We start from the raw sequence: 26065 nt of genomic DNA, 5'->3' as shown, positions 1-26065 counted from the left end.
GAGACTCCTCCCATGGTTTTTACTATACAGGTAGTCCCTGACTTACGATGATACGTTTAGATGACACCATCATAACTTGAAAATATAACTTGAAAGCCTGTGATCGGTATGCGCTCGTGTACTGTAATTTGTTTTCTAATTCAAAATGCAGTACAGCAGTACACAACATTATGACCACCTGCTGAATGTTGTTTTGGTCTCCTTTTGCTGCTAAAACAGTCCTGACCAATCAAACATCAACAGCATTAACATCTTCAGCAATGTGAGCTACAGGAGCTCGTCTGTTGGATCGGACCACACAGACCTGCTACAAATAATTTGTATTGTGACCATCTGTATTTTGTTATAACCGAATTTTAATACATATTCAGTATAACCTTAAGTAAAACAGTTTAAGCAGGGTCTGAAGTGTCCAACTTGGTGTGTGTGTGTGTGTGTGTGTGTGTGTGTGTGTGTGTGTGTGTGTGTGTGTGTGTGTGTGTGTGTGTGTGTGTGTGTGTGGATGTTTTTCAGGTCCCTCTCAAGCTGACTCCACCAGTATAGAGCAGGAGAAGTACCTGCAGGCCATCATCAGCTCCATGCCCTCCTACAGCGAGGCCAGTGGAAGAAACACACTCAGCGGCTTTACATCCATCCACATGAACACCTCAGGTCAGAAAAAACACGCCCTCTCTCAGGAGAATTCAATTTTATTTCTACATCACCTCGATAAGTGTTACATCATCATTCGAACCAGGCATACACTGCAGGAAATGGTCTCGAAACATTCTCCAAATGAATGTAAAATAAGTGTGAACTAAAATTCTAGTTTCATTCTAGGAGGCATCTGAGAGTTATTTTTGTTATTTGACACTTTTCTGGCCACCAGAATCAGAATCTTTTTCAGAAGCTTCAGACTATTTTTGCACACACACACAATGCAGGCTTCTGATGGGTACGCCAACTTACGCACGGCATGAAGCGCAAGAACGAGTAAAGTTCACAGCGTAGCAGCTTAACGGCACGCTCCAGAAACGTTTCTGATTGGCTGGTTGTCAGTCACATGACTTTGTCCTGAAGGGGGGAAAAAAAGTTCTCGAAAACTCATAAAGGATCTGTTTCATAAACCGAAATGTGTGTTTTAGACTCATCTGACAAACTGAGACAACCGAAAATCGGAGCTCTTATGAAGCAGGTTATGGGAACTAAAGAGGATGTGCCTGGAACCTTCAGTCGTGGAGGTAGGGGAGATGTTGATCTGTGTGTCTCTGTGAATTAGAATAATGTGTGTCCTGTCTGTAAAGTCCAGTTCTTGTTTATGTAAAGTCTGTGCTAGCATAGTCGACCTGACCTGACCTGGTAGAGATTGAGCAGATGTAGTTGTTGACCTTCTGATTCATAGCTGTGTGAGCAATGTGTGAGGAATTATACACTCTGCAGTGTGCTGGTAATGGGGAAAATAATGTGGCGTTACTCTCGTTTCATTTTATTCCTTTTATCCCACAGCCAGTGATCTATTTTTAATTTAATGATATATTGTCCTTTGATCCGTAAATGGATGTTATGTGGCTACATAGAGGTCAACCGTCGATAGCTGATCGCTGGAACTAAAAATCCATACCAATAGTTTTTCTGGGTTGCGCTACACAGTACGAGAGCGGCCTCTAGAGGCGAATCACTGACACTATATGCTGATTATTTGAAGAGCCTTTTTTTTTCATTTTGGGTAAAAAAGTTTATTCTGAATTTTCCCTGAATATTTATTAATATAATTAATATAGCAATATTTATTTAATTTAGCACATTTTCATGATTCTTAAAAAAAATTATTATAATTTTTTTGTGAATTAAATCCAGCACTATTTTACATGTAGTGAAATGGTTATTGGCAGGTACGATCCAACGTAGCCATGGGTAAAATCGGTGTGTTGTTACTATAAAAACGACAGGGCGACATTTTCTATCACAAACTCCAACACCTCTTGTGCGGTCAGATTCAGGAGTTCAGCGGTGCTCTGGTACAATGCGGTTGAGGAAAGCGTATTTCCACGTTAGCACTAGTTGTAGCATAGCCCTCTAAAATATGCACAGACAGTAACAGGTATCTCTTTATTCTCCGGCCTTAGTGCTGGGCCAGAGGGCAAAGGTCATCTCGCTCTCGCAGCCTAAGGTTTCGGTCAAGGCCCGCGGCTCACCCCGAGGTACAGTAGAGCCCTGAACCCCCCCCACCCCTCCGCTCTCCGATCTAACCAATCAGTTTTCTTAACAGTGATGTCGGCGTGTGTGAGCTGGTGCCCACCCAGCACCGCTGTCCTTTTTCTCTCTGGGCTAACCGTTCACTCTGACCCCTGTGTCCAATCCTGAGCTCTGTTTTGTCCGTCTAGCCTGGCATCTCCTTGCACGTCCTCCACTGTGTTCTGTTATTCTGGCAGTGCTCTCGATGTCTGAATGATGCTGTTTGTGACTGATTGCGTCAAGCAACACTTTTATCTCCAGCCAATCTGTGAATGTGGAAATGCACCGAATCTGCACGGCCTGTCACTGTCCTGTCCGGTGAAGTAAGAGGCGTGTGGCTTTTGTGTGTGTGTGTGTGTGGGGTGATTTAGGAAAGTGGGGCAGTATCCGAGGCAGCGGGCGTCACTCTGGGTATAATCCTGAAGTGGGAAACCGGCTAGCAGGAAAGGATGCCCCTCAGGCAAACGGCGGGCCGACCGAGCCCTACTTCCTCCATCAGCAAAGAGCGTATCTGTACATCATCGGGGACAAGAACCAGCTAAAGGTACTGTACAATCTCACTGAAATACACACTAAGAACAAAAGTTTGTCCACACCTGAGCATAAGATTCGGATTGGCCTTTTAAACATTCCACATTTAATCCGGATTTGCTCTTATAATAAGTGCCACTCTTCTGGGAGGACGTTCCACTAGATTTTCAAAATGAGTTTGTGGAGATTTGTGTTCATTAAACCAGTAAAATCAGGTACTCGTAAATGTCAGGTAAATGTCGAAATCATCCGGCAACTTGTGCATAATGATCATCGGAGATCAATCCACCTGATCTCACTTCCGCACCCACCTTACTGGCCAGATTTGTCTCCTGCGGACTTCGCCCTCTTTCCAAAGATAAAGATGCAGCTTAAAGTTGGCTGTTTTGATGCCACTGCGGAGATCTAGCGAGAATCGCAGGAGGGGCTTGACCCGCTTCGCAAAAAGAAGACTTCCAGGACACATTCCGGAAGTGGCAGGAACGCTGGGAGCTCTGTATTGCTGTGCAGGGGAACCATTTTGAGTGCCTCCAACTTTGTAAGAACTGTTTGTTAAAGAACCACATGTGGATGGAAAGGTCAGGTGACCAAATGTTTATGGTCCGGTGTTCACAAGCTTTTGATCATATAATGTGTATGCCTGATTGTCCACTGATCCCATTTCCTATAATCATTATAAGGAAATAACCATGAGCTTTCTGTGTGTGTGTGTGTGTGTGTGTGTGTGTGTGTGTGTGTGTGTGTGTGTGTGTGTGTGTAGGGAGGAAAGCAGGACTCGTTCCAGCAGTGGGAGGTGGTACCCATCGAGGTGTTCGACGTCCGGCAGGTGAAGAACAGTTTTAAGAAGCTGATGAGGGCCTGCGTTCCTTCCTGCACTTCCACTGAGCCCAACATGTCCTTCCACCGCTGCCTCGAGGAGTCTGAATGGATGAATTTGGTAATACACACTCACACACAGGGGCATGCGATATTGACAAAAAAGGATATCTCGATTACATTTTTAATTTTTATTATAATTTTATTTGATCTTTAAAGATAATTATACTATATTTTGCTAAGTGTGGTATCGTGCTGGTACACTAAAGACCACCATGGATGTTAAAATTGAAAATACGTTAAAATACTTTAACGCTTTAACCTGCAATTACAAAAGCATAAATAATGTTTCTGTATTTTCAACATAAAATATCGAATATTGATATTTGAGATTATTATAACAAATAAGAGGCCTGGGGTGCAGTCAGCATTCAAATCCACCCAAAAGGTGTTTAATAGGGTTAAGATCAGAGCTCTATAACAGGAGATCTTCCACTCCGATCCATGCAAACCATATAATGGATGCACAGGGGCTTTAATGTTTTGAGCATGTTGAGCTCTAGGTTTTTCAGATTGGACCATAGAATCAGTTGTTTTAACTCCTGCTGATATGCAGACTCGTCGCCATCTTGGATGAGTCCAATGAGCGTAGTAAAAGTCGTAGGGAAAGAACCACGTGTGGCTGGGAAAGTCATGTGTCCCAATACCATGTATTTTACTGCACCTTAAATGTGAAATTAAAACCGCCAGTAGGTGGCAGCAAAACATTGAGTCATTGCGATTGAACCGAATCATTTAAACGGGTGATTCGTTCAGGAACTAATCAGAATCAGGTTTATTAGCTAAGTGTGTTGACACACACAAGGAATTTGCTTCCAACTCTCAAAAGAACACACATAAATAACACTATACATTTAGCTTAGACTATACAAAACAATACAGATTAAATAAGAACACAATATACAGAGTATATGACAGTAATGTACATAAAGTGTGAGAGTGCAATAGCAGCGTTATTTGTGTTCGAATACATTGTGTGTGTGTGTGTGTTGTAGCTTCACAGGCTGCTCCAGGTGTCCGTTCTGGTGGTGGAGTTATTGGACACCGGCTCGTCGGTCATGGTGAGCTTGGAGGACGGATGGGACGTGACCACTCAGGTACGGTTTGAAGCAGTGCTGCTGATGTTTGTAACGCAAGCGCAGGATCTGAGCTCTGTGTGCTATTCTGCATGGCAGGTGGTGTCTCTGGTGCAGTTGCTGTCAGATCCGTACTACCGCACGTTCGATGGCTTCCGGTTATTGGTGGAGAAGGAGTGGCTGTCGTTCGGTCACCGTTTCAGCCACCGAGGCGCTCAGACGCTGGCCAGCCAGAGCAGCGGCTTCACCCCCATCTTCCTGCAGTTCCTTGACTGTGTGCACCAGGTGCCTTTCAAACCTTTAAAAAAAAATGGCCTGCACTTAATGCTGGTCAAAATGCAGGTTTTTTTATTTATAGTATTGTTCTTCAGGGTCCTAAAACCTTCATATTCTGTTCTTTTCAGATCCATCATCAGTTCCCTATGGAGTTTGAGTTCAGTCAGTATTATCTAAAGTTTCTGGCTTATCACTATGTGTCTAATCGCTTCCGGACTTTTCTGCTGGACTCTGATTATGAGCGAATAGAGCTGGGTGAGTTTTATTCACCATATATATATATATATTCATTCACCATATATATATATATATATATATATATATATATATATATATATATATATATATATATATATATATATATATATATATATATATATATATATATATATATATATATATATATATATATATATATATATATATATATATATATATATATATATAATGTGTGTGTGTGTGTGTGTATATATATGTATGTATGTATGTGTGTGTGTGTGTGTATATGTATGTATGTATCTATGTGTGTGTATATATATATCTATGTATATATGTATGTAATAAGTTCTTTCACTGAAGGTTTCATGTCCTCTCTGTAGGTGTTATGTATGAGGAAAAAGGAGAGAGGAAGAACCCTCAAGTCTGTAAGTCCGTATGGGATTACATCGACCGTCTGCACAAGACCACCCCCATCTTCTACAATTACATGTTCTCTCCAGAAGAAGAGGAGGTAAAAACTTTGCCCTGGCATGGACGCTCTTATCATGTCCTTCAGAGAGCAATCTTAACCTTTCTTCACCGTGTCTTGTTCCAACCCAGGTTTTAAAGCCCTACAGTTTCATCTCCAACTTGAAGGTGTGGGACTACTACACAGAGGAGACTCTCTCCGAGGGACCGTCCTATGACTGGGAGTTGGTGCAGGGGAAAACCGAGGATCCGGACGAGGAGAAAGCCGAGACGGCTGCACCCAAATCGCAGAGGCAGGTGGTGTGGCCTTGTTATGACAGCCTGAGCAAAGTGCTGCCAGACGCCATCACTAAACTGCTGCAGGTTCGTTCTGAGATCAGTGCAATCGAGAGTGACACATTAGTGCATGTTCAGTTCTGATGTGTGCATTTATGTGCATGTTTAGGATGTGCAGAACCTCGAGGCGGAACTCGGACACACCTCTGAGAGATGGAAGGAGAAGTGGGATAAGATAAAGACCACGCAACGCACCGAGACCAAACTAGAGAGTCGGGTGAGGGACGGTGTTCTGCATGTTAGCAGCTGCTCAGATCATTGGTTATATTATTGTAGTGCTTGCAGACAGTTGATTATTAGTAGAATAAAATAACATAAAATAATATTAGACAGTAAAAAGAAGAGAAAATAGAAGAAAAAAATACATTACTGGACAATGCATTACTGCATATCTCTTTTTCATTCTCTCTCTCTCATATCCCCCAGCCCTCTTTCTCCAGCTCGCTCCTGATGTCGTCCAACCTTACCCACCAGAGGCGCACTCAGGGCATGTACTTGCAGGAGAGCGGAGTTGGCTCCTCCATCAACCTGGCGCTGGAGTGCGAGGCCAGCGCCACCTCCACACCGGCCACCAACCGCACCTCCACCAGCACGCTTTATTCCCAGTTCAGAAGCACCGAGAGTGAGAACCGGTGTGTAACCTGCATGTTCAAAAGTGCTCTTACCGGGTTTCCGCTGGGTTTTAAAATTTTAGGCCTGAAATTCTTAAAGCCTTTAAGTCTTAAATTGTTCTAGGTCTTCTGATGTCCATGCAGCCCTTCCTCTTTGAAATGCTCCAGAAGCACTTTAGAATGTTTTTATTAGTTTCTGTGATGTACGTTCTAACGTAATTCGCCGTATTACGACAAATTAGAGCAACATGCAACAGCCGATCAGCTTCTGTTTCCGGTGCGAATCTCAATCTGGGATTGTACCACAGACATAAAACGGGGATTTATTTTTTAGCTATGGGGATGTGCAAGTTTAGTGATACTTGGATTTAAAAAAAAAAAGTATAAGTGGCAAGTCGCCAACAACGTATTTGCGTGTGTGTTTTTGATGTCGCGATAGAGGTTTTAAATTTTATTCCTAATGCTCTTAAAAAGTTCATAAAAAGTCTTCAATTTGTCTTTAGTCTCTATCAATAAACGAAAAAACACTTGCTCACTAGGTTGCTAGGTTTAGGCCATCAGCCTAAAGTCTGTTTAGAGGAATTCTAGCACACTTTTTTTTTTTCTTTTTTTTTACATAGACATAAAACACGCAGGTAAAATCAATGCGAGTTACAAAAAGAAGCAGGTCTTCAGACATCGTTTGAAGATGACTCTAGTTGAAGTTTTTTGTTGTCAAAGCTGCTGTTTTAGAATGTTATTCTGACCAATCAGAATTGAGAATTCAAGATTGTGTTTGGTTGTCAGCATGTAGCACAGTTATGAGATTTATTGTCTATCCATAAATGTTATAATGTCTCTATTAACGGTTGACAGATGAATCGGTTTTGGTGATTAATTGGCACCAAAAAAGTTTTTCCTGCTTCCGGGCGGTCGGCCATTACGAGAGCGGCCTCTAGAGGCGAATCATTGAAGCCACATTTTTGTTTTAAAACTTGAGACTGAGCGATGTACGGAGATAAGCTATATTATATTTATTATTTCTCATTTTTTCATTATATTATTATCTTTATTAATGAATATATCCATATTTCTTTCCTTTAGCACTTTTCCATGATTCAGTATTTTATTTAATTTTTTTATAAAAAAGTCTATCCATCTATCGGTGATTTTATTATTACTACTATTTTATTTACTATTTTATTATTTTTTTACATTTTATTTCAAATTTTATACTTTGAAAGCACTTTGAGATGTAACTTTTTGAGAGATGCACCACAGGTTTATTATTTTTTTAATTGTTGCTTTCATTTCCAGGAGCTTTGAAGGAATCTTATTTAAAAGAGGAGCCTTGCTGAAACCTTGGAAGCCGCGCTGGTTTGTGCTGGACAAGACCAAGCATCAGGTACGTACGTCCCAACATGTGAACATAAGGAACTAGCATCGGGAGTGCTGACCCGTACTCACGCTACTTTTATTTGCCCTACTTGACAGTTAAGATACTACGAAACGAGGCAGGATAAAGAGTGCAAGGGGGTCATCGAGCTGGCCGAGGTGGAGTCTGTCATTCCAGGTGCTCCTGCCATGGGAGCTCCAAAAAACATAGAGGAGAAAGCCTTCTTTGATGTGAGTATTTCTGGTTTTATTGAAAAGCATTTACAGTGAGCTGTGAGCAAAATCCTGCATGTGTTCCTTACAGATGAACATAACGCATTAGCATCATTTTTATTCATGATGAACGAATGAACACCGCCTTGTTTAGTATCCTGGGGGAACAGTGGATCAAATACAGCACGGTAAAATGCACAGTAATAGGATGTGCTGGATCGAGTGGTGTTTTACTGTAAATGTGGATGAATATTGATGCTGGAATGCCACCCATTTTTTAAAAGAATTTTGCATTGAATAAAGCCGTAATTACAATTAGCATTATTTATGCATTAATATATTGTAATTTAGAATTTTTTTTTTTTTTTTTTTAAGATCCCAATGCTTGCTGTCGTCTCATTTATCCTCATGTTAGATGAAATACAATGGAATAGAAAAATAACGACTAAGTCCACGTTTTCTCTCCCCCATTTTTCTTCCTTTAATATGGAAATTAAAAAAAAATCATAATAATAAAAAAATTATAAAAATTATTATATTAATAATCTTCATTTTATATAGCGACTCAGAAAGTTACATCTCAAAGTGCTTTCCAAGTATAAAATTTGAAATAAAATGTAAAAAAAAAAAAAAAAGTAAATAAAATAGTAATAATAAAATAATGTTATATATTGCGCCTTTAAAAGTTGCATCCCAAAGCACTTTCCAAGAATAAAAAAAATAATATATATATTTTTTAAATATATATCAATAATAAATAAGTAAAGTAAATAAAAATAATAATAATAAAATTAAATACAAATAAATAAATAAACATCACTAATACATCACAAAAAAAAAATCAAAAAAATTAAAATCACCTAGGTTGTGAGTTCAAATCCAAGCACCAACAAGCTGACACTGCTGGGCCCTTGAGCAGGGCCCTTAACCCTTAACTATTCAGGTGTATAAATGAAATTATTGTAAGTAGATCGGGATAAGGGCATCTTCCAAATGCTGTGAATGTATTTAAGAAAAAAATCTAACAACCATCGAGGCGTACACTCAGATTTTTATATTGTAAAAGCGAAATAGTGTCACATTTCAGATTGACCCTATAACTCATCATCTCACTCTTTTCTCATTCCTCAGCTAAAAACGACCAAACGAGTGTACAACTTCTGTGCGCAGGACAGCCAAAACGCACAGCTGTGGATGGACAGTATTCAGAGTTGCCTATCTGACGCATAGATGAAGGGCGGGCCTGTGTGTGTGTGTGTGTGTGTGTGTGTGTGTGTGTGTGTGTGTGTGTGTGTGGAAGAGAGAAACTTTACTGTGATTGGACACATGGGTGATGCTCCTGGCTCTCGAATGACGTGGAGAGAACCACGTTTATCTTAAAGGAAAAAAAAAAAGATTTGCACCTCGCCACATTTCAGTGTTTTTGTATAAAACAAATTACAAAAAAAAAAAAAAAAAACGAGAAAAAAAACTCCCCGAAAGACTGACGTGGACGCGAGTAGCCTAACCACTATACACACCTCCTGGATGTTCTCTTCTGCTCTGTGGATACGAGGCATGGCGTCACTAATCCCAATCTCTCGCTCCTTTTCTTCCCAAAACTACTGCCAGACGAAACGAACGCTATGCAGGGGTTCTGAGCATGCCCAGTACAGCACCTCACCCAAAAAACCACGCCAGCTCTTCACTGTCAGATTCCACGCCACGTTCCGAAGACACGCCCATTTCCCTGTAATCATGATTCTTCTCTTCGCTCAGATTCCTTTTTCATGCTCATCAGCTTTTATCGCGGCGACGACGAGGCGCACGGAAGCACGGCGTCGCTCTTAACGGTTCATGAAGGATCTTTACGGCTTCATTCATCAAAAAAAAAGTCTGTGTATATCCAATGTTAGTCATTAATCCCTCCACATGCCAGTTCTCACATTAGCGTGTTTACAAGACGTATATACAAGACCAACTAGAACCACTATTAACTTTACAAGTGTAAGGGTCTGTTGTGTTGTGGTGATTCATTTACGATGAAAATATTGTTCTAAATATGTCCTGCACACGAGCAGATGAAGCACTCGATTAACGCTTACGTTTACACCAGATTTGAAGCTGAGATTTACCACAAAATTTTGAAACATTTATTAAACAAGGTTTGTTTATATATATATATATATATATATATATATATATATATATATATATATATATATATATATAAAATCCTTTTCAGTCCTTACAGGTTGGTGTTGTTTTAGTAAAACTGGCAACCTGCTCTTATCTATCGACCCTACATTCAAAGATTTTTTTTTATTTATTATAATAATTATTTGACTTTTTTTTTTTTCTTTTTTTTTTTTTATTATGCGAATTGTTCATTGGAAGCTCAGGTCACCTGATCTCCACGATCTCACACCTTGTCGTTGTCAGTGTTTTTAGTTACCTTCTCTTTAAAATCCTGTACATAGAGGAGTTCCCGTCTGTATTCTTTCAAAAAAGTTTATTTAGCTGGTCCGGGTGAAGGCTGCAAATATGCGTCACGTTCCCCCTTTTTTATTTCGAGGATGAAAACTAACACACACACCCACCCACATTTACACACGTATATATAAAATGTATGTACACACATACAGTGTAAAATAGGGTAATACCTCTGTCATGTTGAACATAAAATCCGAATTGTAGATTTTTGTTCTGATAACTCCCTTTGTACATAATCTACAGATTTCTATGTTTGTTAGTAATTTATTTAACTTTGTCTCCTCAAAACACCACTTAACGTTTTTGAATTAGAAACTCCAGTATGTGCCATTGTTTATTTCTGTATTAACTATTGACTAATGCAGTTTTTTTTTTTTTTTTTTAAATCTTCAGATATGACTCAAATAAATCCTCAGTGTCCTTTTTTTTTCTAACATGGTGGTGTTCTCATTGTACATGTTCCTCTTGGATTGTTGTTATGTAAGTGGGATAACAGAGGAAATCTTGTTCTCATTCACTTATTAATACATTCATGCTGTTACAAGAAATCATGTCTCTAATATATGTTTGGGGGCGAAGCACAATTTACTGGGAACCTGCTTGTTATTTTATTTATTTATTTTTTTCAACTACTTTATTGATCCCACAGAAAAATTGCAATTTTTTTGTAATCATTTTCATATTGTCAAAAGTAATATTTTCACAGTACCTGTCAAAGCGTTCACATTTTTGAGGCACACATGCATGCTGTTTATTTGCAACAAAAAAGGTCATTTAACGATCTGATTGACCGAACAAATATAGTAATGTACAGATGTTCTTTAAGGTTCCCTGGTGGTCTAGTGGTTAGGATGCGCCGCTCTCACCGCTGCGGCCCGGGTTCGATCCCCGGTCAGGGAACCGTCCCCAGCCATTAGGGTTGCACAAGCCTTAGTGCCGGTCCCAAGCCCGGATAAATGGGGAGGGTTGCGTTAGGAAGGGCATCCAGCGTAAAAACGTGCCAAATCCAACATGCGGATGATCCGCTGTGGCGCCCCCTAATGGGAGAAGCCGAAAGAAAGTTTTACAGATGTTACTCTTTATTTTCATTTTTAAAAATCCTCTTGTAGTATTCCTTTAATTGACATACTCTTGGTATCCTGGACACTTTGTTTCAGCTGAATATTTTCCATGTCTTTTGTAAACCTTGCCAGAGGTGTTCTTCACTTGTTGAAAATATTTTTCTGACCTTGTGATCCATTTCATCCCAGAGCAGTTTAATATGATTTAGGTACAGTGACTGGGCAGGCAAATCTATGATCGATAACAATCCAGCCGACACTTACAGAACTCGGATGTACACTTCAGGTCATTATCTTTGTGTGGTGAAGTTGCCAAAAGTATTGGGTCACCTGTACTCAATTGTACAGGACGTCTATAGATGCGCTATAATAAGACTTTGCATTCAATTGAACTTGGAAACCCAAACCTGTTCCAGCATGGTGATGCCCCTGTGCACAAAGTGAGCTCCTTGAAGATCTGGTTTACATGCTTTGGAGAGGAAGATTGTGCCGCTATAGAGCTCTGATTTTATCCCTACTGAACACCTTTGTGATGAATTGGAACACTGACTGCACCCCAGGCCTCCTCACCTACATCCGCACCTGCCTTTCGTAATACCTTTGCTGATATAAACAAATATCCATAAGCACACTCCAAAATCTAGTGGAACATCTTCCCAGAAAAGTGGAGGGAATTGGAAGATGCTCCAAAATCACATACCGTATTTATGACCCAAAACTTTTGGCAATATAGTGTGTGTGTATATATATATATATATATATATATATATATATATATATATATATATATATATATATATATATATATATATATGAGGAGCGAGAGCCTGTTTTCCAGCTTGATGAAAATGAATACTATAAAAATTACCTTGTTTTCTGCATATAAACAAAAGGAACCTGCAGGTGTCTCTCAAAAACCATAAAAGATTCATTGTTTTGACAGGCACTATATATATATATATATATATATATATATATATATATATATATATATATATATATATATATATATATATAATATATCCCCAAAATACTCCCACTGGGTTTCACTGTACCTTGATTTCTGCTTTTGTGCTGTGGGTGGGAATTATTTGCACACATCTGGAACGTCAGGGAAAATCAGGGAATCTCCTCGTAAATATATAGACGATGAAAAGTTTTGAAGCTGGTATTTGTATTCTCTTGTAAAGCATGTAAAGTATAAAACCCTCAGAAGGTTACTGAGAAATGACGGGTTTTGACCACATGCATCAAAGGACAATACTTCCTTTATAGTTTTGTCTCGATGTCTAATACAACAAGTATAGTGATACCGCACATCAGTCTGTAAGTATTTGCACACTCATCATTTTAGATTTTTGTAGAATATATATATATATATATCTATCTATCAGATATTTCACTAAGAACTTTTATTGAGAATTAGTATAGTAATGATTGGGACCAAACTGATTATAAGGATCGCTGATCATATCCATAGGATGCACTGTAATGTGTCAAGAGCCCTTAGATACTGCTGTACAGGTTCATTTTTTTTGTTTTTTATTCACTTCTCTCTCGTTCCATCTCTTGCTCTTTCTTCTTTTTTTTTTTTTGTATAATTACACATAATTGATCCTACACCACCAGCTCTACCACCAAGCTCCCGATCGTCAGCCTTTACCCCTGCTCAGCTGTAAACTATAGAACTAAAAGTCTGCCAAATGTCATAAATATAAATGTATGCCATTTTTGTTCCCATCATCCTTGTGTTCATTCAGTGGTGTAAATTACTACACAGTGTTATCAGGGTAAGTATTGAACTGTTGAAAGATTTTGGCTTTTGACCCAACACATGCCACGCTGGTCAATATGGTGGCTTTTATTCTAATTTGCTACTAATACAAAAATAACAATTGCAAGTCAACTTGATCGTCTTACAAACTTTCTGATAGATTTTTATTTATTAAAAAAAGGAAACAAAACACAGACAGGATACCTTCCGACCACATTAGTTCTCCATGGGTTATGATCAGCCCAAACTGGGATTTATTAGTTATTTCTTACTTTTTTAATAAATACATTCATTATAATAATCCACATAGAATGTTTCATTTTCATTTTTTTTGTATAACAATTCATAATTAAATGTTAAACCAGCCGTTTCACCACCATGCAGAAATGTCCCAGTACCGCCAAGCTGCCATTCTTGGGCCCTTGAGCAGTGGTGGATCTCGAAAAATATTGATGGGGTGGCATGAGATTTATGAGGTGGGCAAAACTAAATCCTTGCATTATTTTTCTAATATAAAAATATTTCATATGAAATCGCATAGTTATGGTATAGCCAAATGTTTGGACAATCCAGGAGACGCAAGATGTTATTTATTAATACACAGACTTGCATGTATATTTATACAAATGCTTTGATTTGTTAAAAGAGCTGGATAGGGGCATTTCATTGTGATCAGGATTGTGGCATTGTCTGTGTTTGATTCCGTTTATAAGAGTTGTAAGTTTGGACTTTCCTTTAAAAGAAATACGAGATTTCTCGTCATTATTTACAGGTATATTGTCTTTTAGTGTCATCACTTCGAAGCGCCGCTGGTGCAAAGCGGTGGAGGAAACTGGTTCCATTTTTATACATTGGGATGCCAGTACTGCGGATGGGATGTTTTTCTTTAGGGTGCCAGTTGCCACCCTGTGCCACCCTGTGCCACCCTGTAGATCCGCCCCCTGCCCCTGAGTTAGTCCATTATTCCTCTGTACTCGAAAGGGTGCTGTATCATGGATGACATCGTGCCTTGACCAACATTGATGTCAATTTAATAATCTTAAACATTTTCTGATTTATTTTTACTTATTAATAAAAGAGTATTTCACTAGTTCTTGTTTTGCTTGGGTTATGGTCAGGCCAAACTGGGATTTATTTTTTACCCTTATTCATTTCTCACTTAAAAAATTTAATTATAACAATTCACACATCCTATTGTATATATTTGTTGTACAATAATACATAATTAAATGTGGAAAAAAATTCAAGTTGTATTTTGATGAGGTGATAGTGAGAGTGCTGATGGCGGCCATTTTGAAATGCTGCTTCTTTTACTGCCTTCACATATTTTCCCAGTGTGTGTCACACACACCCTCTCTCTCTCTCACTCACACACACACACACACACACACAGGAACACACTCTGTACTTTCGTTTCGCCCGAAATAGAGGAAGGTAAAGAAGGGTAAAATGTCCAGCTACTCGCGGGTTATCCATCACGCCACCAGTATCCTATGCAGCCATAAGGGCTCCATGGACTTGTCTCAGCTCCACAGGAGGGTCTACGAGAGGTTCGAGATCAGCGACGAGCACTTCTGGTACATCCTGAAGAAATGTCCGCGCTTCGCCGTGGTCCGGAGCAGACTGAGCGCAGAGAAGGCCGAGCTGGATTACATTGTAGTGGCTAAAACATCTCTGCGTCTGTGCAAGAGTTACGCCAAGCAGAACTGCTTCGGTTGCCAGGACCTGCATCTGTGCAAATACTTCGTTTATGGAAACTGCCGCTATGGCAAAGGAAGGTAAGGAGTGTCTCCTGGTGCAGGGCAGGAACTCAAACCTCGGTGCAACCGAATTTCCACCACCAACACCACCTTTTTACCCTGCATACCACCCATAACCCTAAACATATTCACCGTCTACATCTTACACAAGCCAGCTGCAGGAGCTTGGACCTTCTTATATCAGTTACATTCACATCCACATCCTTTGTTTCCCCATGAATCAATTCTTACAATTTCAGATTGACTTGATTTCAACACTACCTGTTTTATTAAAGATTCTTCCGGTCTCACCATAATAAAAAGCACTATGGTGTCCCACAAGGCCCCGTGTTAGGCCCCTTGTTCTTGTTATCGGTTAACACTGGTGAACAGTAAGGAAATGTTAATATGTTACTGTACTTAAGTAGTGTAATTTACTCAAGTAGTTTTTTTTGGGGAGACATTTACTTTAACTTCACTATATTTCATAGTCAAATATCGTTTTTTTCTTCTTTTTTTTTACTCAACTACATTTTGTTAATATCAGTCTTTTTTTTTTATGAGGGGATAAAAACGTCACTGTGCGAACACACGATCGTGCGACGTCACCTCAGTAAAGAGAGCTGAACACAAATTAAGAGAAAAAGTGTTAAAAAAAAAAAGGTGTGTACGCAGCTCTATCACTCATCTCGTAAGTCATATTTGACTTTTACTCAAATACATGGTTTGTGTATTTTTTTCACCACTGCTGTGCAACACCCTTCAAATATACCCGTTTCGTATCTCCTCGGTATGAACCCGTTTATTTATCCGGACCAATTTCTGAAAAAAATAGCAATAGAAATGTGATATTCACACACATATCAAATACCTTTTATATTTATATCTATATTTATAGTCTTTGGCAGATGTCCTTAACACAGAGCGAATTACAATGATCTTATTTATACTGTACACCTGAGTAGTTGAGGGTTAAGGGTCTTGCTCAAGGGTTCAGCTTGGATCCTAAAGGTATCCAGTAGATACACAGATCAGACATAACATTGACATTATAACATTATGACATGTGGAGTGAATAATAGTGATGATCTCTTCATCATGGCACCTGTTAGTGGGTGGGATTTTTTTTTAGGCAATTTTATTAAGTGAACATTTTGTCCTCAAAGTTGACGTGCTGGAAGCAGGAAAAATGGGCAAGTGTAAGTATTTGAGTGAGTTTGACATATTGCGATGGCTAGATGACTGGGTCAGAGTCAAATGGCAAGATTTAGGAGTACAAACAGCATTAATAATGTCCATTCAGCATTTTTGAATGTGTATTTTTTTTCTATAATATATTTCTTAAATCAGGAATATTCTACCGATTTTAATGCACGGTGTGGAGGCAAGGAACCAGTCGGCACAACAGATATCTGATTTAAGTGGCATACTTTGTGTGTGTGTGTGTGTTTAGGAAGGAGTGCAAGTTCTCCCATAGCCTTCAATCTGAGCATAACTTTCCCCTTCTCCGTGAGTGCACTCTTCACGAGCTTCACGAGGAAGACCTCTTCCTCCTTCTGCTCCAGAATGACCCTTCACTGCTCCCTGAGGTGAAGGCACATATACACACCATGGAAACAAACCTGCATGTTCTCTCACACACACACACACACACACACACACACACACACACACAGTGGCCTCCTTATCCCTTTAACCAGTCACTACCTGTGCAACCAGATCTTCTTCTTCTTCACTGTTGTACTCATCACTGTTGCAGTCACATGGTCAAGACCGATCGAACCCGATTTGCTTTACAAGTTCCATATTTGTACCTAAAACTTAGAAACAAATGCTGTTAAAGTTCACCGTCATCCGACTCGCAAATCTCGCTTATTTGGTTGAGTGCAGACATTTGCACACCCTCAGGGCCGAATAAAGAAAACATTACCACAGTAATGCATGTTAGGTTTTACAGATTCTCGTTTATCACTGTGGTAGAACTGAGAGGAAGCGTTAAAAGAATGAATACATTTCACTTCAGAGGTTTACGTCTCTCTTTCCGAATGAAACAGAAAGATCGGCTATGTTGTTTGATCTCGTTTTGCCTTTCGTTTTGTACCTTTTAGGCCATTTCCATGTTTAATTCTTGATTCTGATTGGTTACCAGGTGTTTTTATAGCAGCTTTGACAAAAAAAACAAATTCAGGCACTTTAGATATATATATATATATATATATATATATATATATATATATATATATATATACACACACACACACTGTAATTTCCGGACTATAAAGCGCACCCATATATAAGCCGCACCCACTGAATTTTACAAATATTTTTATTTTTAACAAAAATAAGTCGCACCTGTCTACACTAATGTACTTTACACAGGCTTTAACGAAAGACACGTTACACACGGTGTAACGGGTGAAATATGTTGCGCTTCCTTTAGGAGCATAGCGGTATTTTGGGAATCGCCTGGCACAGCAATTTTCCGGTATTACTGCATGTGTGTTCAAGACCGAGGAATATGTCCTTATTATTTTCTGATGCTCATGTCTAGGTTTCTTTGACTAACCCGTAACACTGTTGCCAAGAAAAACAAAAAAAGCACGAGTTTTGGAAACCTGTCTGTGCTTATATGATTTCTCTTGCAACTGGAGTTAGCGGGCTCTCCCTTCACCCAGACTCAACGCGTTACAACGGCTTGTATCTAAACAGTAGCCTACCAAGAAAGTCATTGTTCACTGTCTTCCTCCTTCCTTTCACAACTATTTCTCTCAGGAGTTTATTTTTTGGCATCGTCGTGCGTTTAAAAAAAACCAAAACACGTTTTTTTCTTCCGAAGCTGTGCAGCTCAGAACAAGGGTGAGGTGCGTTTTTTCGTTTCTGTTCGGCAATTTCATTGGTCTAATGTTATGGGGTTCAGTTTTTTGGCTTGAAGTTTGTGAAACCGGGAAAAACCCAGGAAAAATTAATAAATTAGCCGCTTCGTTGTTTAAGCCGCGGGGTTCAAAACGTAGGAAAAAAGTAGCGGCTTATAGTCCGAAAAATACTGTACATGTATATATATGTTTGCTGTTTACGTATCCACATACAAACGATTGAGTGCAACACTGATGAACTAAAATAGAAAATAATACACTGTAGGTTGCATGTGATGGAATTAAACACACTTACAAGATGGGTCTCTTAACTATATTGGTTGCACTGGGCGGATATTGTACCTTGAGTTCTCATGAGGTGTAAAACTAAACTGCAAATACACTATATGGACAAAAGTATTGGGACCTTTGACTTTTCCAGCCATATGTGATTCTTTCACATTCTGGGGAACACAATTGTATGATGTCATTGGATGCAGTAGCATTAAATTTCCCTTCACTTGAAGTAGGAGACCCAAAGCTGTTCCAGCATGACCATGCCTCTGTGCACAAAACTCCACTAGAGATATAGTTCACGTTGGTTGGAGTGGATCTTAAGTGGCCTGCTATAGGAAAGTGTTCACAGCGCTTCAGTTTACCCACATTTTGTTATGTTACAGCCTTATTCCAAAATGGATCAAATTCATTGTTTTCCTCAAACTTCTACAAACATACCCCATAACAACAATGAGAAATAAGTTTGTTTGAAATCTCCTTGAATGTCTTAAAACTGAAAAGCGAATCAAATCACATGTACGTAAATATTTACAGTCTTTGCCATGACACTCAAAATGAAACTCCGGTGCATCCAGTTTCCACTGATCATCCTTGAGGTGTTTCTACAACTTGATTGGAGTCCACCTGTGGTAAATTCACTTGATTGGACATGATTTAAAAAGGCACACCTGTGTCTATATAATGTCCCACAATTAAAAGTGAGCACAAACCAAGCCATGAAGTCCAAGGAATTGTCTGTAGACTCCCGAGACAGGACTGTATTGAGGCACAGATCTGGGGAAGGGTACAGAAAAAGTTCTGCAGCATTGCAGGTCCCAATGGGACAGTGGCCTCCATCATCCGTAATTGAAAGAAGTTTGGAACCACCAGGACTCTTCCTAGAGCGTTCCGCCCGGCCAAACTGAGCGATTTGGAGAGAACGACCTTAGTCAGGAAGGGGATCAAGAACCCGATAGTCACTCTCCAAAGAGCTCCAGCATCTGTTGGAGAGAGGAGAACCCTTCAGAAGAACAACCATCTCCGCAGCACTCCACCAATCAGGCCTGTATGTTATTGTGGCCAGACGGAAGCCACACAGTAAAAAACACACGATAGCATGTCTGGGGTTTGCCAAAAGGCACCGGAAGGACTTTCAGACCATGAGAAACAAACTGCGCTCTGGACCTCAGACTGGGATACGACTCTAAGCAAATTGTAAAATTTTAAGGAAAATAATGAATTTAGTCCATTTTGGAATAAAGCTGTAACATAACAAAATGTGGAAAAAGTGATGTGCTGTAAATACTTTCCAGATGCGCAATACATCCACGAAGCACACTTCTGGTGGAAAAAAAAATCTGGTGGAACATCTTCCCAGAGGAGTAGAGTTTATTATAACAGCAAATATGTAATGGGATGTTGAAAAAGCACATACAAGTCTTATGGTCAGGTGTCCACAAACTGAAGTCCATCTTGTGTATATGCTGTGCATTTCTGTGTGTGTATATGACTCACCTTTTTTGGCAATTATTTTTACATTTCATTTCAAGATAAGCTATTTCTGCATTTCTAGGTACCGTCCCTGCTGTTCGAAACTCCTGTCTCAGTGCTCTCAAAATGAGAAGTGGTTTTCAGAAACGGATAAAAAAAAAAAACAAAAAACCCACAAAAGCCTTTTTTCAGCTTTTTGGTGTAAATTGTAACCTATTGCCAGTGTATACGTATAAAGATGGGGATAAGTATACAGAAGTTAACCTGCTGAATTAAAAAAAAAAAAAAAAAAAGGTTCCTGTTCCGGTTTCTGTTGCACCAAGTGACAGATTTGGGTGATTTTAAAATAGAAGTAAAAACAGACAAAAAAAAAAAAAAAAGAAAAGAAATAAAACAAACCCAAAAGAAGGAAGGTGTGTCCTCTCTTGGATGAAGAGTTGCAGAACGGATTTTGGTGGAGCTTCACCCTGTGTGTGGGAGATGACATACGACGTGTTTAAAAAAAAAAAGAAAAAGAAAAAAAAAAAAACCTGTAAGTAGAGGTTTGGAAAGAAATCTTAAAAATTTGTAAGCATTGTGGTGTAAATGGTACTTTATTTACTGTTCATGATGTTTGTGTGAATGTGCATGCATGCACCTCAGTACTTCATTTTTCCGGTGCTGTTCTTTTTTTTTTTGGGATTCGTCCCCTGACTTCGCTGTTACTGTACGTTGTCCGTGTGCAGGTCTGCTCCCACTACAATAAGGGCTCGGGGCTGTTTGGAGCCTGCACTTTTAAGGAAAACTGCACTAAAGTGCACATGTGCCAGCACTTTGTGCAGGACAACTGCATCTTCGGCGCCAAGTGCAAGCGTCTTCACTGTGTAGACGAGTACAGCCGCAGGATGCTGGAAGAGCGCGGCCTCGGCAATGACATCATCCAGGACTTGCCCTACCTCTACCAGAACGTTTACCGCCTGAGTGCCAGTGCTGCAGAAGCAGGTGTGTGTGTGTGTGTGTGTGTGTGTGTGTGTGTGTGTTTAAGGAGATCCGGAAGCCGAGCTTGCGGTTTTCATGCACAAAGTAGACAAACAGCATTAGTTATTCATGCAAATAGAAGGACCGGAGTAAAGTACAGCAAATTGACGACAACATTTCTCACTATTGGCGGATTTAGACTAGTGGTTCTAAAACTTTTTTCTGCCATTCCCCACTTTAGGGGGAGGTGGACTTTCAAGCCCCACCTGTTCATCCCTGCCCATCACCCCAAAATATGGTAATTAAATACTTTGTTTAAAAATGTAAAAATAAAACAAATGTCTACTTTAATGAAATATTAAGTTCTGAATCAATAGTTCAAAAGGAGAGAAAATCAAAGTGTAGTTGTGTTGGATAATTGTTGTTCTAATTCGCTTGCATTAATGACCTAATTGTCTCATTTTGCCTTTTATAGGCGCCTTCAACCTCATTTTGTACCTTTTAGGCCATTTATGTAATATTAATGCTTTCAAATTCTTGATTCTGATGGGTGCAACAATGATGAACTCAAATAGAAAACAGCACACTGTAGGTTGCATGTGCATTGAATGTGGGGGAATTAAATGCAATTCTAAGGTGGGACACGTGACTGTATTTGGTTGCACTGGGTGGATATTTGTAATTAGAATTTATTTAAATATCAAGTTCTAAATCAATAACATCAAGTTTAAAAATCGAGAAAATAAAAGTGCATTTGTGTTGGGTAACTGTTATTTTAATACATTCGCATAAATGACCTCATTCTTTGTGGATGCTTTGAGTGTATGAGCTTTATTTTTAATAGAGAAAATCATATTATGTCGTGGCAAACAGCAACAAAGGCAAAACACCAATCAAATACTGAAAATGAACAAGTTCAACAACAAAGACAAAACACCAATCAAATAAAATAGATAAATAAGTGTAGAATCCAGGATTGTGACGTCAAAGAATCATTATATCAGCAGAAAAAAAAAGTCAAAATTGCAACAAATGCACCTCTCTCTTATTTCATTTGTCAACAGTTACCTCATCTGCCACCATTATCTTCAAACTTTTTGGTACTTTTCATTTTAATGGCATTTTTTAATTTAATGAATGATTAATTAAGAGCAAAAGATGTAAAGATTAATTGCGACCCACCTGTCATGCCTTTATTCCCCACTAGAGGGGCGCCCACACTTTTAAAATCACTGGTTTAGGCTTTTAATGGAGATCACTAGAAAACGAAATACCGGTAGTCCCCGAGTTACGACTTAGGATTTTTCGATCTTACGATGACTATAGCAGTACGACAAAACTGTAAAAATGCTCCGGCGAACCGGCGCTCGTTCACCCGCCCACTGCCACATACATATATACTGTGGAGTTTAAACATTACTGTGCTGTTTTGCTAAATTATTAATAAACTACAATACAATACCCCATACTGATTACCATTCTTTAAGACTGCCACGTCTCGACTTATTTTTAATTTATGCCAGCCACATGTCTAAATATGGAATGATAGATATGTGGCTGTTTTTAAACTTTTTGATATTAACTGAGTACCTTGAAGCCCCGCCCCCTTCTCACCAGCTCACCCTAGTTATATTTGACGCTCTCTGCACTCTTTCTACCTGCTTAAAATAAGGGGGGTCCTCACTTTCCATCAAGGGGAAATGAAAACATATTAAGATCATTATCTTCATCTAGCGAACATTAAAACAAGTATTCACTTATCATGAGTCGACTAAACAATATGGGCAAAAGTATCGGGACAGCAGACTTTTCCACCCGTATGTGGTTCTCCTCCAAAATATTGGAGGCACACAATTGTCTAGGAAATCTCTGGATGCAGGAGAGTTTCATTCTCCCTTCACTCTTCAGTAAAGCCACAGATAAAAGCGAGCTCCATGAAGAGTGGAGTGGAATATCTTGAGTGGCCTCACCCCCGGCATTCTCACCTCACCTACATCAGTACCTGAGTTTACTAACACCCTTGTGGAGCACAAATCTCCACAAGCACACGACCAAAATCTAGTGGAACATCTTCCCAGAAGAGTGGAGGTCATTATAACTGCAAATGGGGTGGAATGCGATACTTTGTCCATAGAGTGTATATAAATATAGATGCACTGAAATTCTTTGACCAAAAAGAAATGAGATAAATCATTACTGTGTGTGCGTGTGTGTGTGCGTGTGCGTGTGCGTGTGCGTGTGCGTGTGTGTGTGTGTGTGTGTGTGCGTGTGCTAGAGAGGATTTCAGAGCCGATAAGCAGATCCCTAGAACTGGCAGAAGAGAAGAATGAAATTTGTCTCCACTTTATCAGAAGGAACTGCAGATTTCAAGGTTCATGTTTTAGATTTCAGATTTTCGGAACCTTCTTTGTTTACTTTCCCCCATTTTTTTATTTATTTTTTGTTGCTCTTTGGTTTTATGTTGTAAGTAAATTCTTGTTCGATCTGTGTTTTAGAGCAATGCAAACTGGTGCATTTTAATCTTCCGTATAAGTGGGAGGTGAACGAAGGGAACGGATGGAGGGATCTGCGAGGGATGGAGGAGATCGAGCGAGCCTTCTGTGACCCCAAGAACACATTTGGGTCAGTAAAGACACACAAACAAAACCAGATTCTGCTGCTTTTATCTTCATCGATGTTTATTTCACTGAATGTTTGATTGGTGACTCCAGCCCAGGCTCGAGGCCGGTGGATTTTCAGACCATGACTAGGGTCGGGCATCCGGTGCGACGTCTCTCGACTGTTTCGTCCGTCACCAAGCCTGCACATTACGTCCTGACCACACACTGGCTGTGGTACTACAAGGGAGACCATGATAACTGGATCGAGTACGGAAAGCCGGTGAGAGACGAGAGCAAGGTTAACAAAGCTGTAGTGTCCTGCTGTGTGCTCACGATTTTGTGTGTGTGTGTGTGTGTGTGTGACTTTACCAGGACGATAAGCACCGCGTGACGTCTGTAAAGTCCTGCGATCTGGAGGAAGTGTTTCTGACGGACAGCAACGCTGAAGTAACAGTTATTAAAGGCAACAGGCATTACTATGTCAGTTTCCAAGGTAACCATACATCAATTTTTTTTTTTATAGAAAATAGCAACAGTTTAACACTGCCTCCTTTTCATGATCCCGCCTACTTGTTTGTTTAATACTATATATATATATATATATATATATATATATATATATATATATATATATATATATATATATATATTCGCACACACAGTATCTCTCAAAAGTAAGTACATCTTTCACATTTCAGCAACCATTTACTCACTTTTGTTGGCATTTATTTAGACAAAAATGGCTGTATGTTGAGTTATTTATTTAAAAGTTCTTTATTTATAATGTGTAACGTACACGAGTGGTCGACCGATACGGGTTTTTCTTTGGCCAATGCCGATGCTGATATTTAGAAATCAGTGTAGCCGATATATGATGCCGATTTATTATTTTTTTTGCCTGATATGTTTGGCCGATTTGATTTTTCCCCTTCATGCTATAAAATCTAATTCTTAATGAATAAAATGCGATACAGACAATAGCTTAAATTAAACAGTTACAGTGGCCCCTGGAACCCCGCAGCCCCTATGGTACCTTTTTGAATTCATTATCATTAGTGTTTTGAAACATTTTATGAAATTTGTTCAATCTGATTGGCTAAGTAGTTTAGCGAGTGAGCACTCAGGTTAAAAAAAAAAGTTGGAACACACTTGTCGTCATTCTCGCTCTTGCAGACCGATTGGAAAAAGCTGCAGGAATCTATTAGTAACGATCGCGGCGAGTGGAAACTCCTTTATATATTCACATTTTCAGCTCTTACGGTTTCCCTGTTTGGATGCCGAACACAGACTACTGCCACCTGCTGGTATGATAGTTATGTTCTCTCATGCAAGCGCAGAACGTACGCGCACCGTTTGGTGTCTCAAATGCGCCTAAATCGCCTAATTAAAATTAATGAAAAAATAGCAAAAATCTGTCTGATAAATCGGTAGGTTCATTTCCTACACACTTGTTGGTCTACCACATTCATGTGAATCGAGATATAAGTTTGAATTCATTGTCTATAAAATTGTAATTTAACTGACCGTATCTACTCGCTGTCCAGATTTGCTAACTCAGCGAAAAACTCTGTGTTGCAGATATGTACCAGAGAAACCCCAAACACAACACCAAGAGGAAAGTACGTCGGCGGCCATGCTTCGTTTCCATCAGTGAGATGGAAAGCCAAATAGCATAGTGAAACACACACACACACACACACATTTATGTGAGTGTATATACTCATATTACCTTGTGATAGTCCATGATATATTCTTATACTCTGCGTACATTCTCAATGTTTTATATAACGACTCTAGTAAAGGTGGAATCGAGAGCCAGGAATCGAGAGCTGGGATGAAGTGGAACGCTGACCGCACCCGAGGCCTCCTCACCTGACATACAAATCTTTTGGTCAGGTGTGGTCAACTTTTGTCCGTATAGTGTATACATGCGAGGTTGATTTAGGATAGAAAATCGGGGGGTAAAAAAGCATGTTTTTTTTTTTTTTAGTTTATTTTTTTCTCCTCCACCATATCACAGTTGTATAACATTGTGATGCAGACTAAAATTTTGTTATTCTACTGTACTAGTTTCTGCTCTGATTTGTAAGGTGAAGTTTCTTTTGAACAATACTTCAATTCCTAGTCTGTAACCATCATCAGTAAAGGTTGTCCTGCCGTTGACCCCGTGTTATGAATTTGACGTTTATCCATTTTTTTATTTACTTTTTTTTTTTACACATTTAAGTCCAATTCAACATTTTTATTGCTTTATAATTGGGTTACTGTCACATTAGTTAGTGCAAGGTTAAGGATTGTAATGTTAGTCCATAACCACTAGGTGGTGTAAGTGTGCAGATGAAAGAATGTAGACCAGGATGCTAGAAGTAAACTTGCTGGACTGACATTTATTTGGTTATTTGATCCCAGCTCCACCAAACTGTCACTGTTGGGCCCCTGAGCAAGGCCCCTAAACAAGGCCTCATACAACTGCATAGTTAAATGAAATAAATGTAAGTCGCTTTGCATCATATTGTCTGCCAAATGCCATAGATGTAGATTTGTGGGTCTCGTAAATATTAAATAAGCGCCTATGGATACAGACTCATGACTTTATAATTCAGTTTGGTTTATTTTAACTGTGTAGTGTTTCACAAAACAACTCTGATC

The 26065-nt window shown here is 39.3% G+C and overlaps 2 protein-coding genes across 11 annotated transcripts in view; both read left to right on the top strand.

The window, feature by feature from the left end:
• The window catches only part of sbf1 (SET binding factor 1), a 75766-nt gene extending 54751 nt beyond the window's left edge, over positions 1–21015 (top strand). For 4 of the 8 annotated variants that reach the window (XM_046873557.1, XM_046873555.1, XM_046873554.1 and 1 more), the window contains 15 exons: positions 514–651; positions 1125–1220; positions 2106–2180; positions 2586–2758; positions 3506–3682; positions 4617–4718; positions 4797–4982; positions 5102–5228; positions 5573–5703; positions 5793–6023; positions 6106–6213; positions 6423–6628; positions 7904–7991; positions 8081–8212; positions 9326–11214. In XM_046873557.1, the coding sequence (XP_046729513.1) occupies positions 514–651; positions 1125–1220; positions 2106–2180; positions 2586–2758; positions 3506–3682; positions 4617–4718; positions 4797–4982; positions 5102–5228; positions 5573–5703; positions 5793–6023; positions 6106–6213; positions 6423–6628; positions 7904–7991; positions 8081–8212; positions 9326–9424 (2069 nt within the window). In that variant the 3' untranslated portion in view covers positions 9425–11214. Of the gene's footprint in view, positions 1–513; positions 652–1124; positions 1221–2105; positions 2181–2585; positions 2759–3505; positions 3683–4616; positions 4719–4796; positions 4983–5101; positions 5229–5572; positions 5704–5792; positions 6024–6105; positions 6214–6422; positions 6629–7903; positions 7992–8080; positions 8213–9325; positions 11215–20840 lie in introns of those variants that run through there. The other 4 variants (XM_046873559.1, XM_046873558.1, XR_006928553.1 and 1 more) reach the window with 3 other exon arrangements.
• On the top strand, positions 14700–25993 carry parp12b (poly (ADP-ribose) polymerase family, member 12b). Of its 3 annotated transcripts, XM_046873563.1 has the most exons (10): positions 14700–15279; positions 16694–16829; positions 20585–20840; positions 21058–21114; positions 23092–23187; positions 23312–23438; positions 23528–23696; positions 23789–23909; positions 24995–25122; positions 25214–25993. In XM_046873563.1, the coding sequence occupies exons 1-9, from the start codon at positions 14951–14953 to the stop codon at positions 25090–25092; spliced, it is 1389 nt and encodes a 462-aa protein (XP_046729519.1). In that variant the 5' UTR covers positions 14700–14950; the 3' UTR covers positions 25093–25122; positions 25214–25993. The 3 variants fall into 3 exon arrangements, with proteins under 3 accessions (XP_046729519.1, XP_046729518.1, XP_046729520.1); XM_046873562.1 differs by having other exon boundaries at positions 14703–15279; positions 24995–25993; XM_046873564.1 differs by lacking the exon at positions 21058–21114 and having other exon boundaries at positions 14708–15279; positions 24995–25993.
• Positions 25994–26065: the final 72 nt, after the last annotated feature.

This window comes from Silurus meridionalis, chromosome 18 (genome assembly GCF_014805685.1).
Source record: "Silurus meridionalis isolate SWU-2019-XX chromosome 18, ASM1480568v1, whole genome shotgun sequence".
Lineage (NCBI taxonomy): Eukaryota > Metazoa > Chordata > Actinopteri > Siluriformes > Siluridae > Silurus > Silurus meridionalis.
The sequence above is the reverse complement of the archived record's forward strand: the minus strand, read 5'-3'. Positions and strand labels throughout refer to the sequence as shown.

Excerpts from the sequence above, each read along its gene's own strand:
- parp12b (XM_046873563.1), top strand. The coding sequence starts at position 14,951 with ATGTCCAGCTACTCGCGGGTTATCCATCACGCCACCAGTATCCTATGC. Across the intron at positions 16,830-20,584 it reads ACCCTTCACTGCTCCCTGAG|GTCTGCTCCCACTACAATAA; the intron begins GTGAAGGCACAT and ends GTCCGTGTGCAG. Across the intron at positions 21,115-23,091 it reads GCCCATCACCCCAAAATATG|AGAGGATTTCAGAGCCGATA; the intron begins GTAATTAAATAC and ends TGCGTGTGCTAG.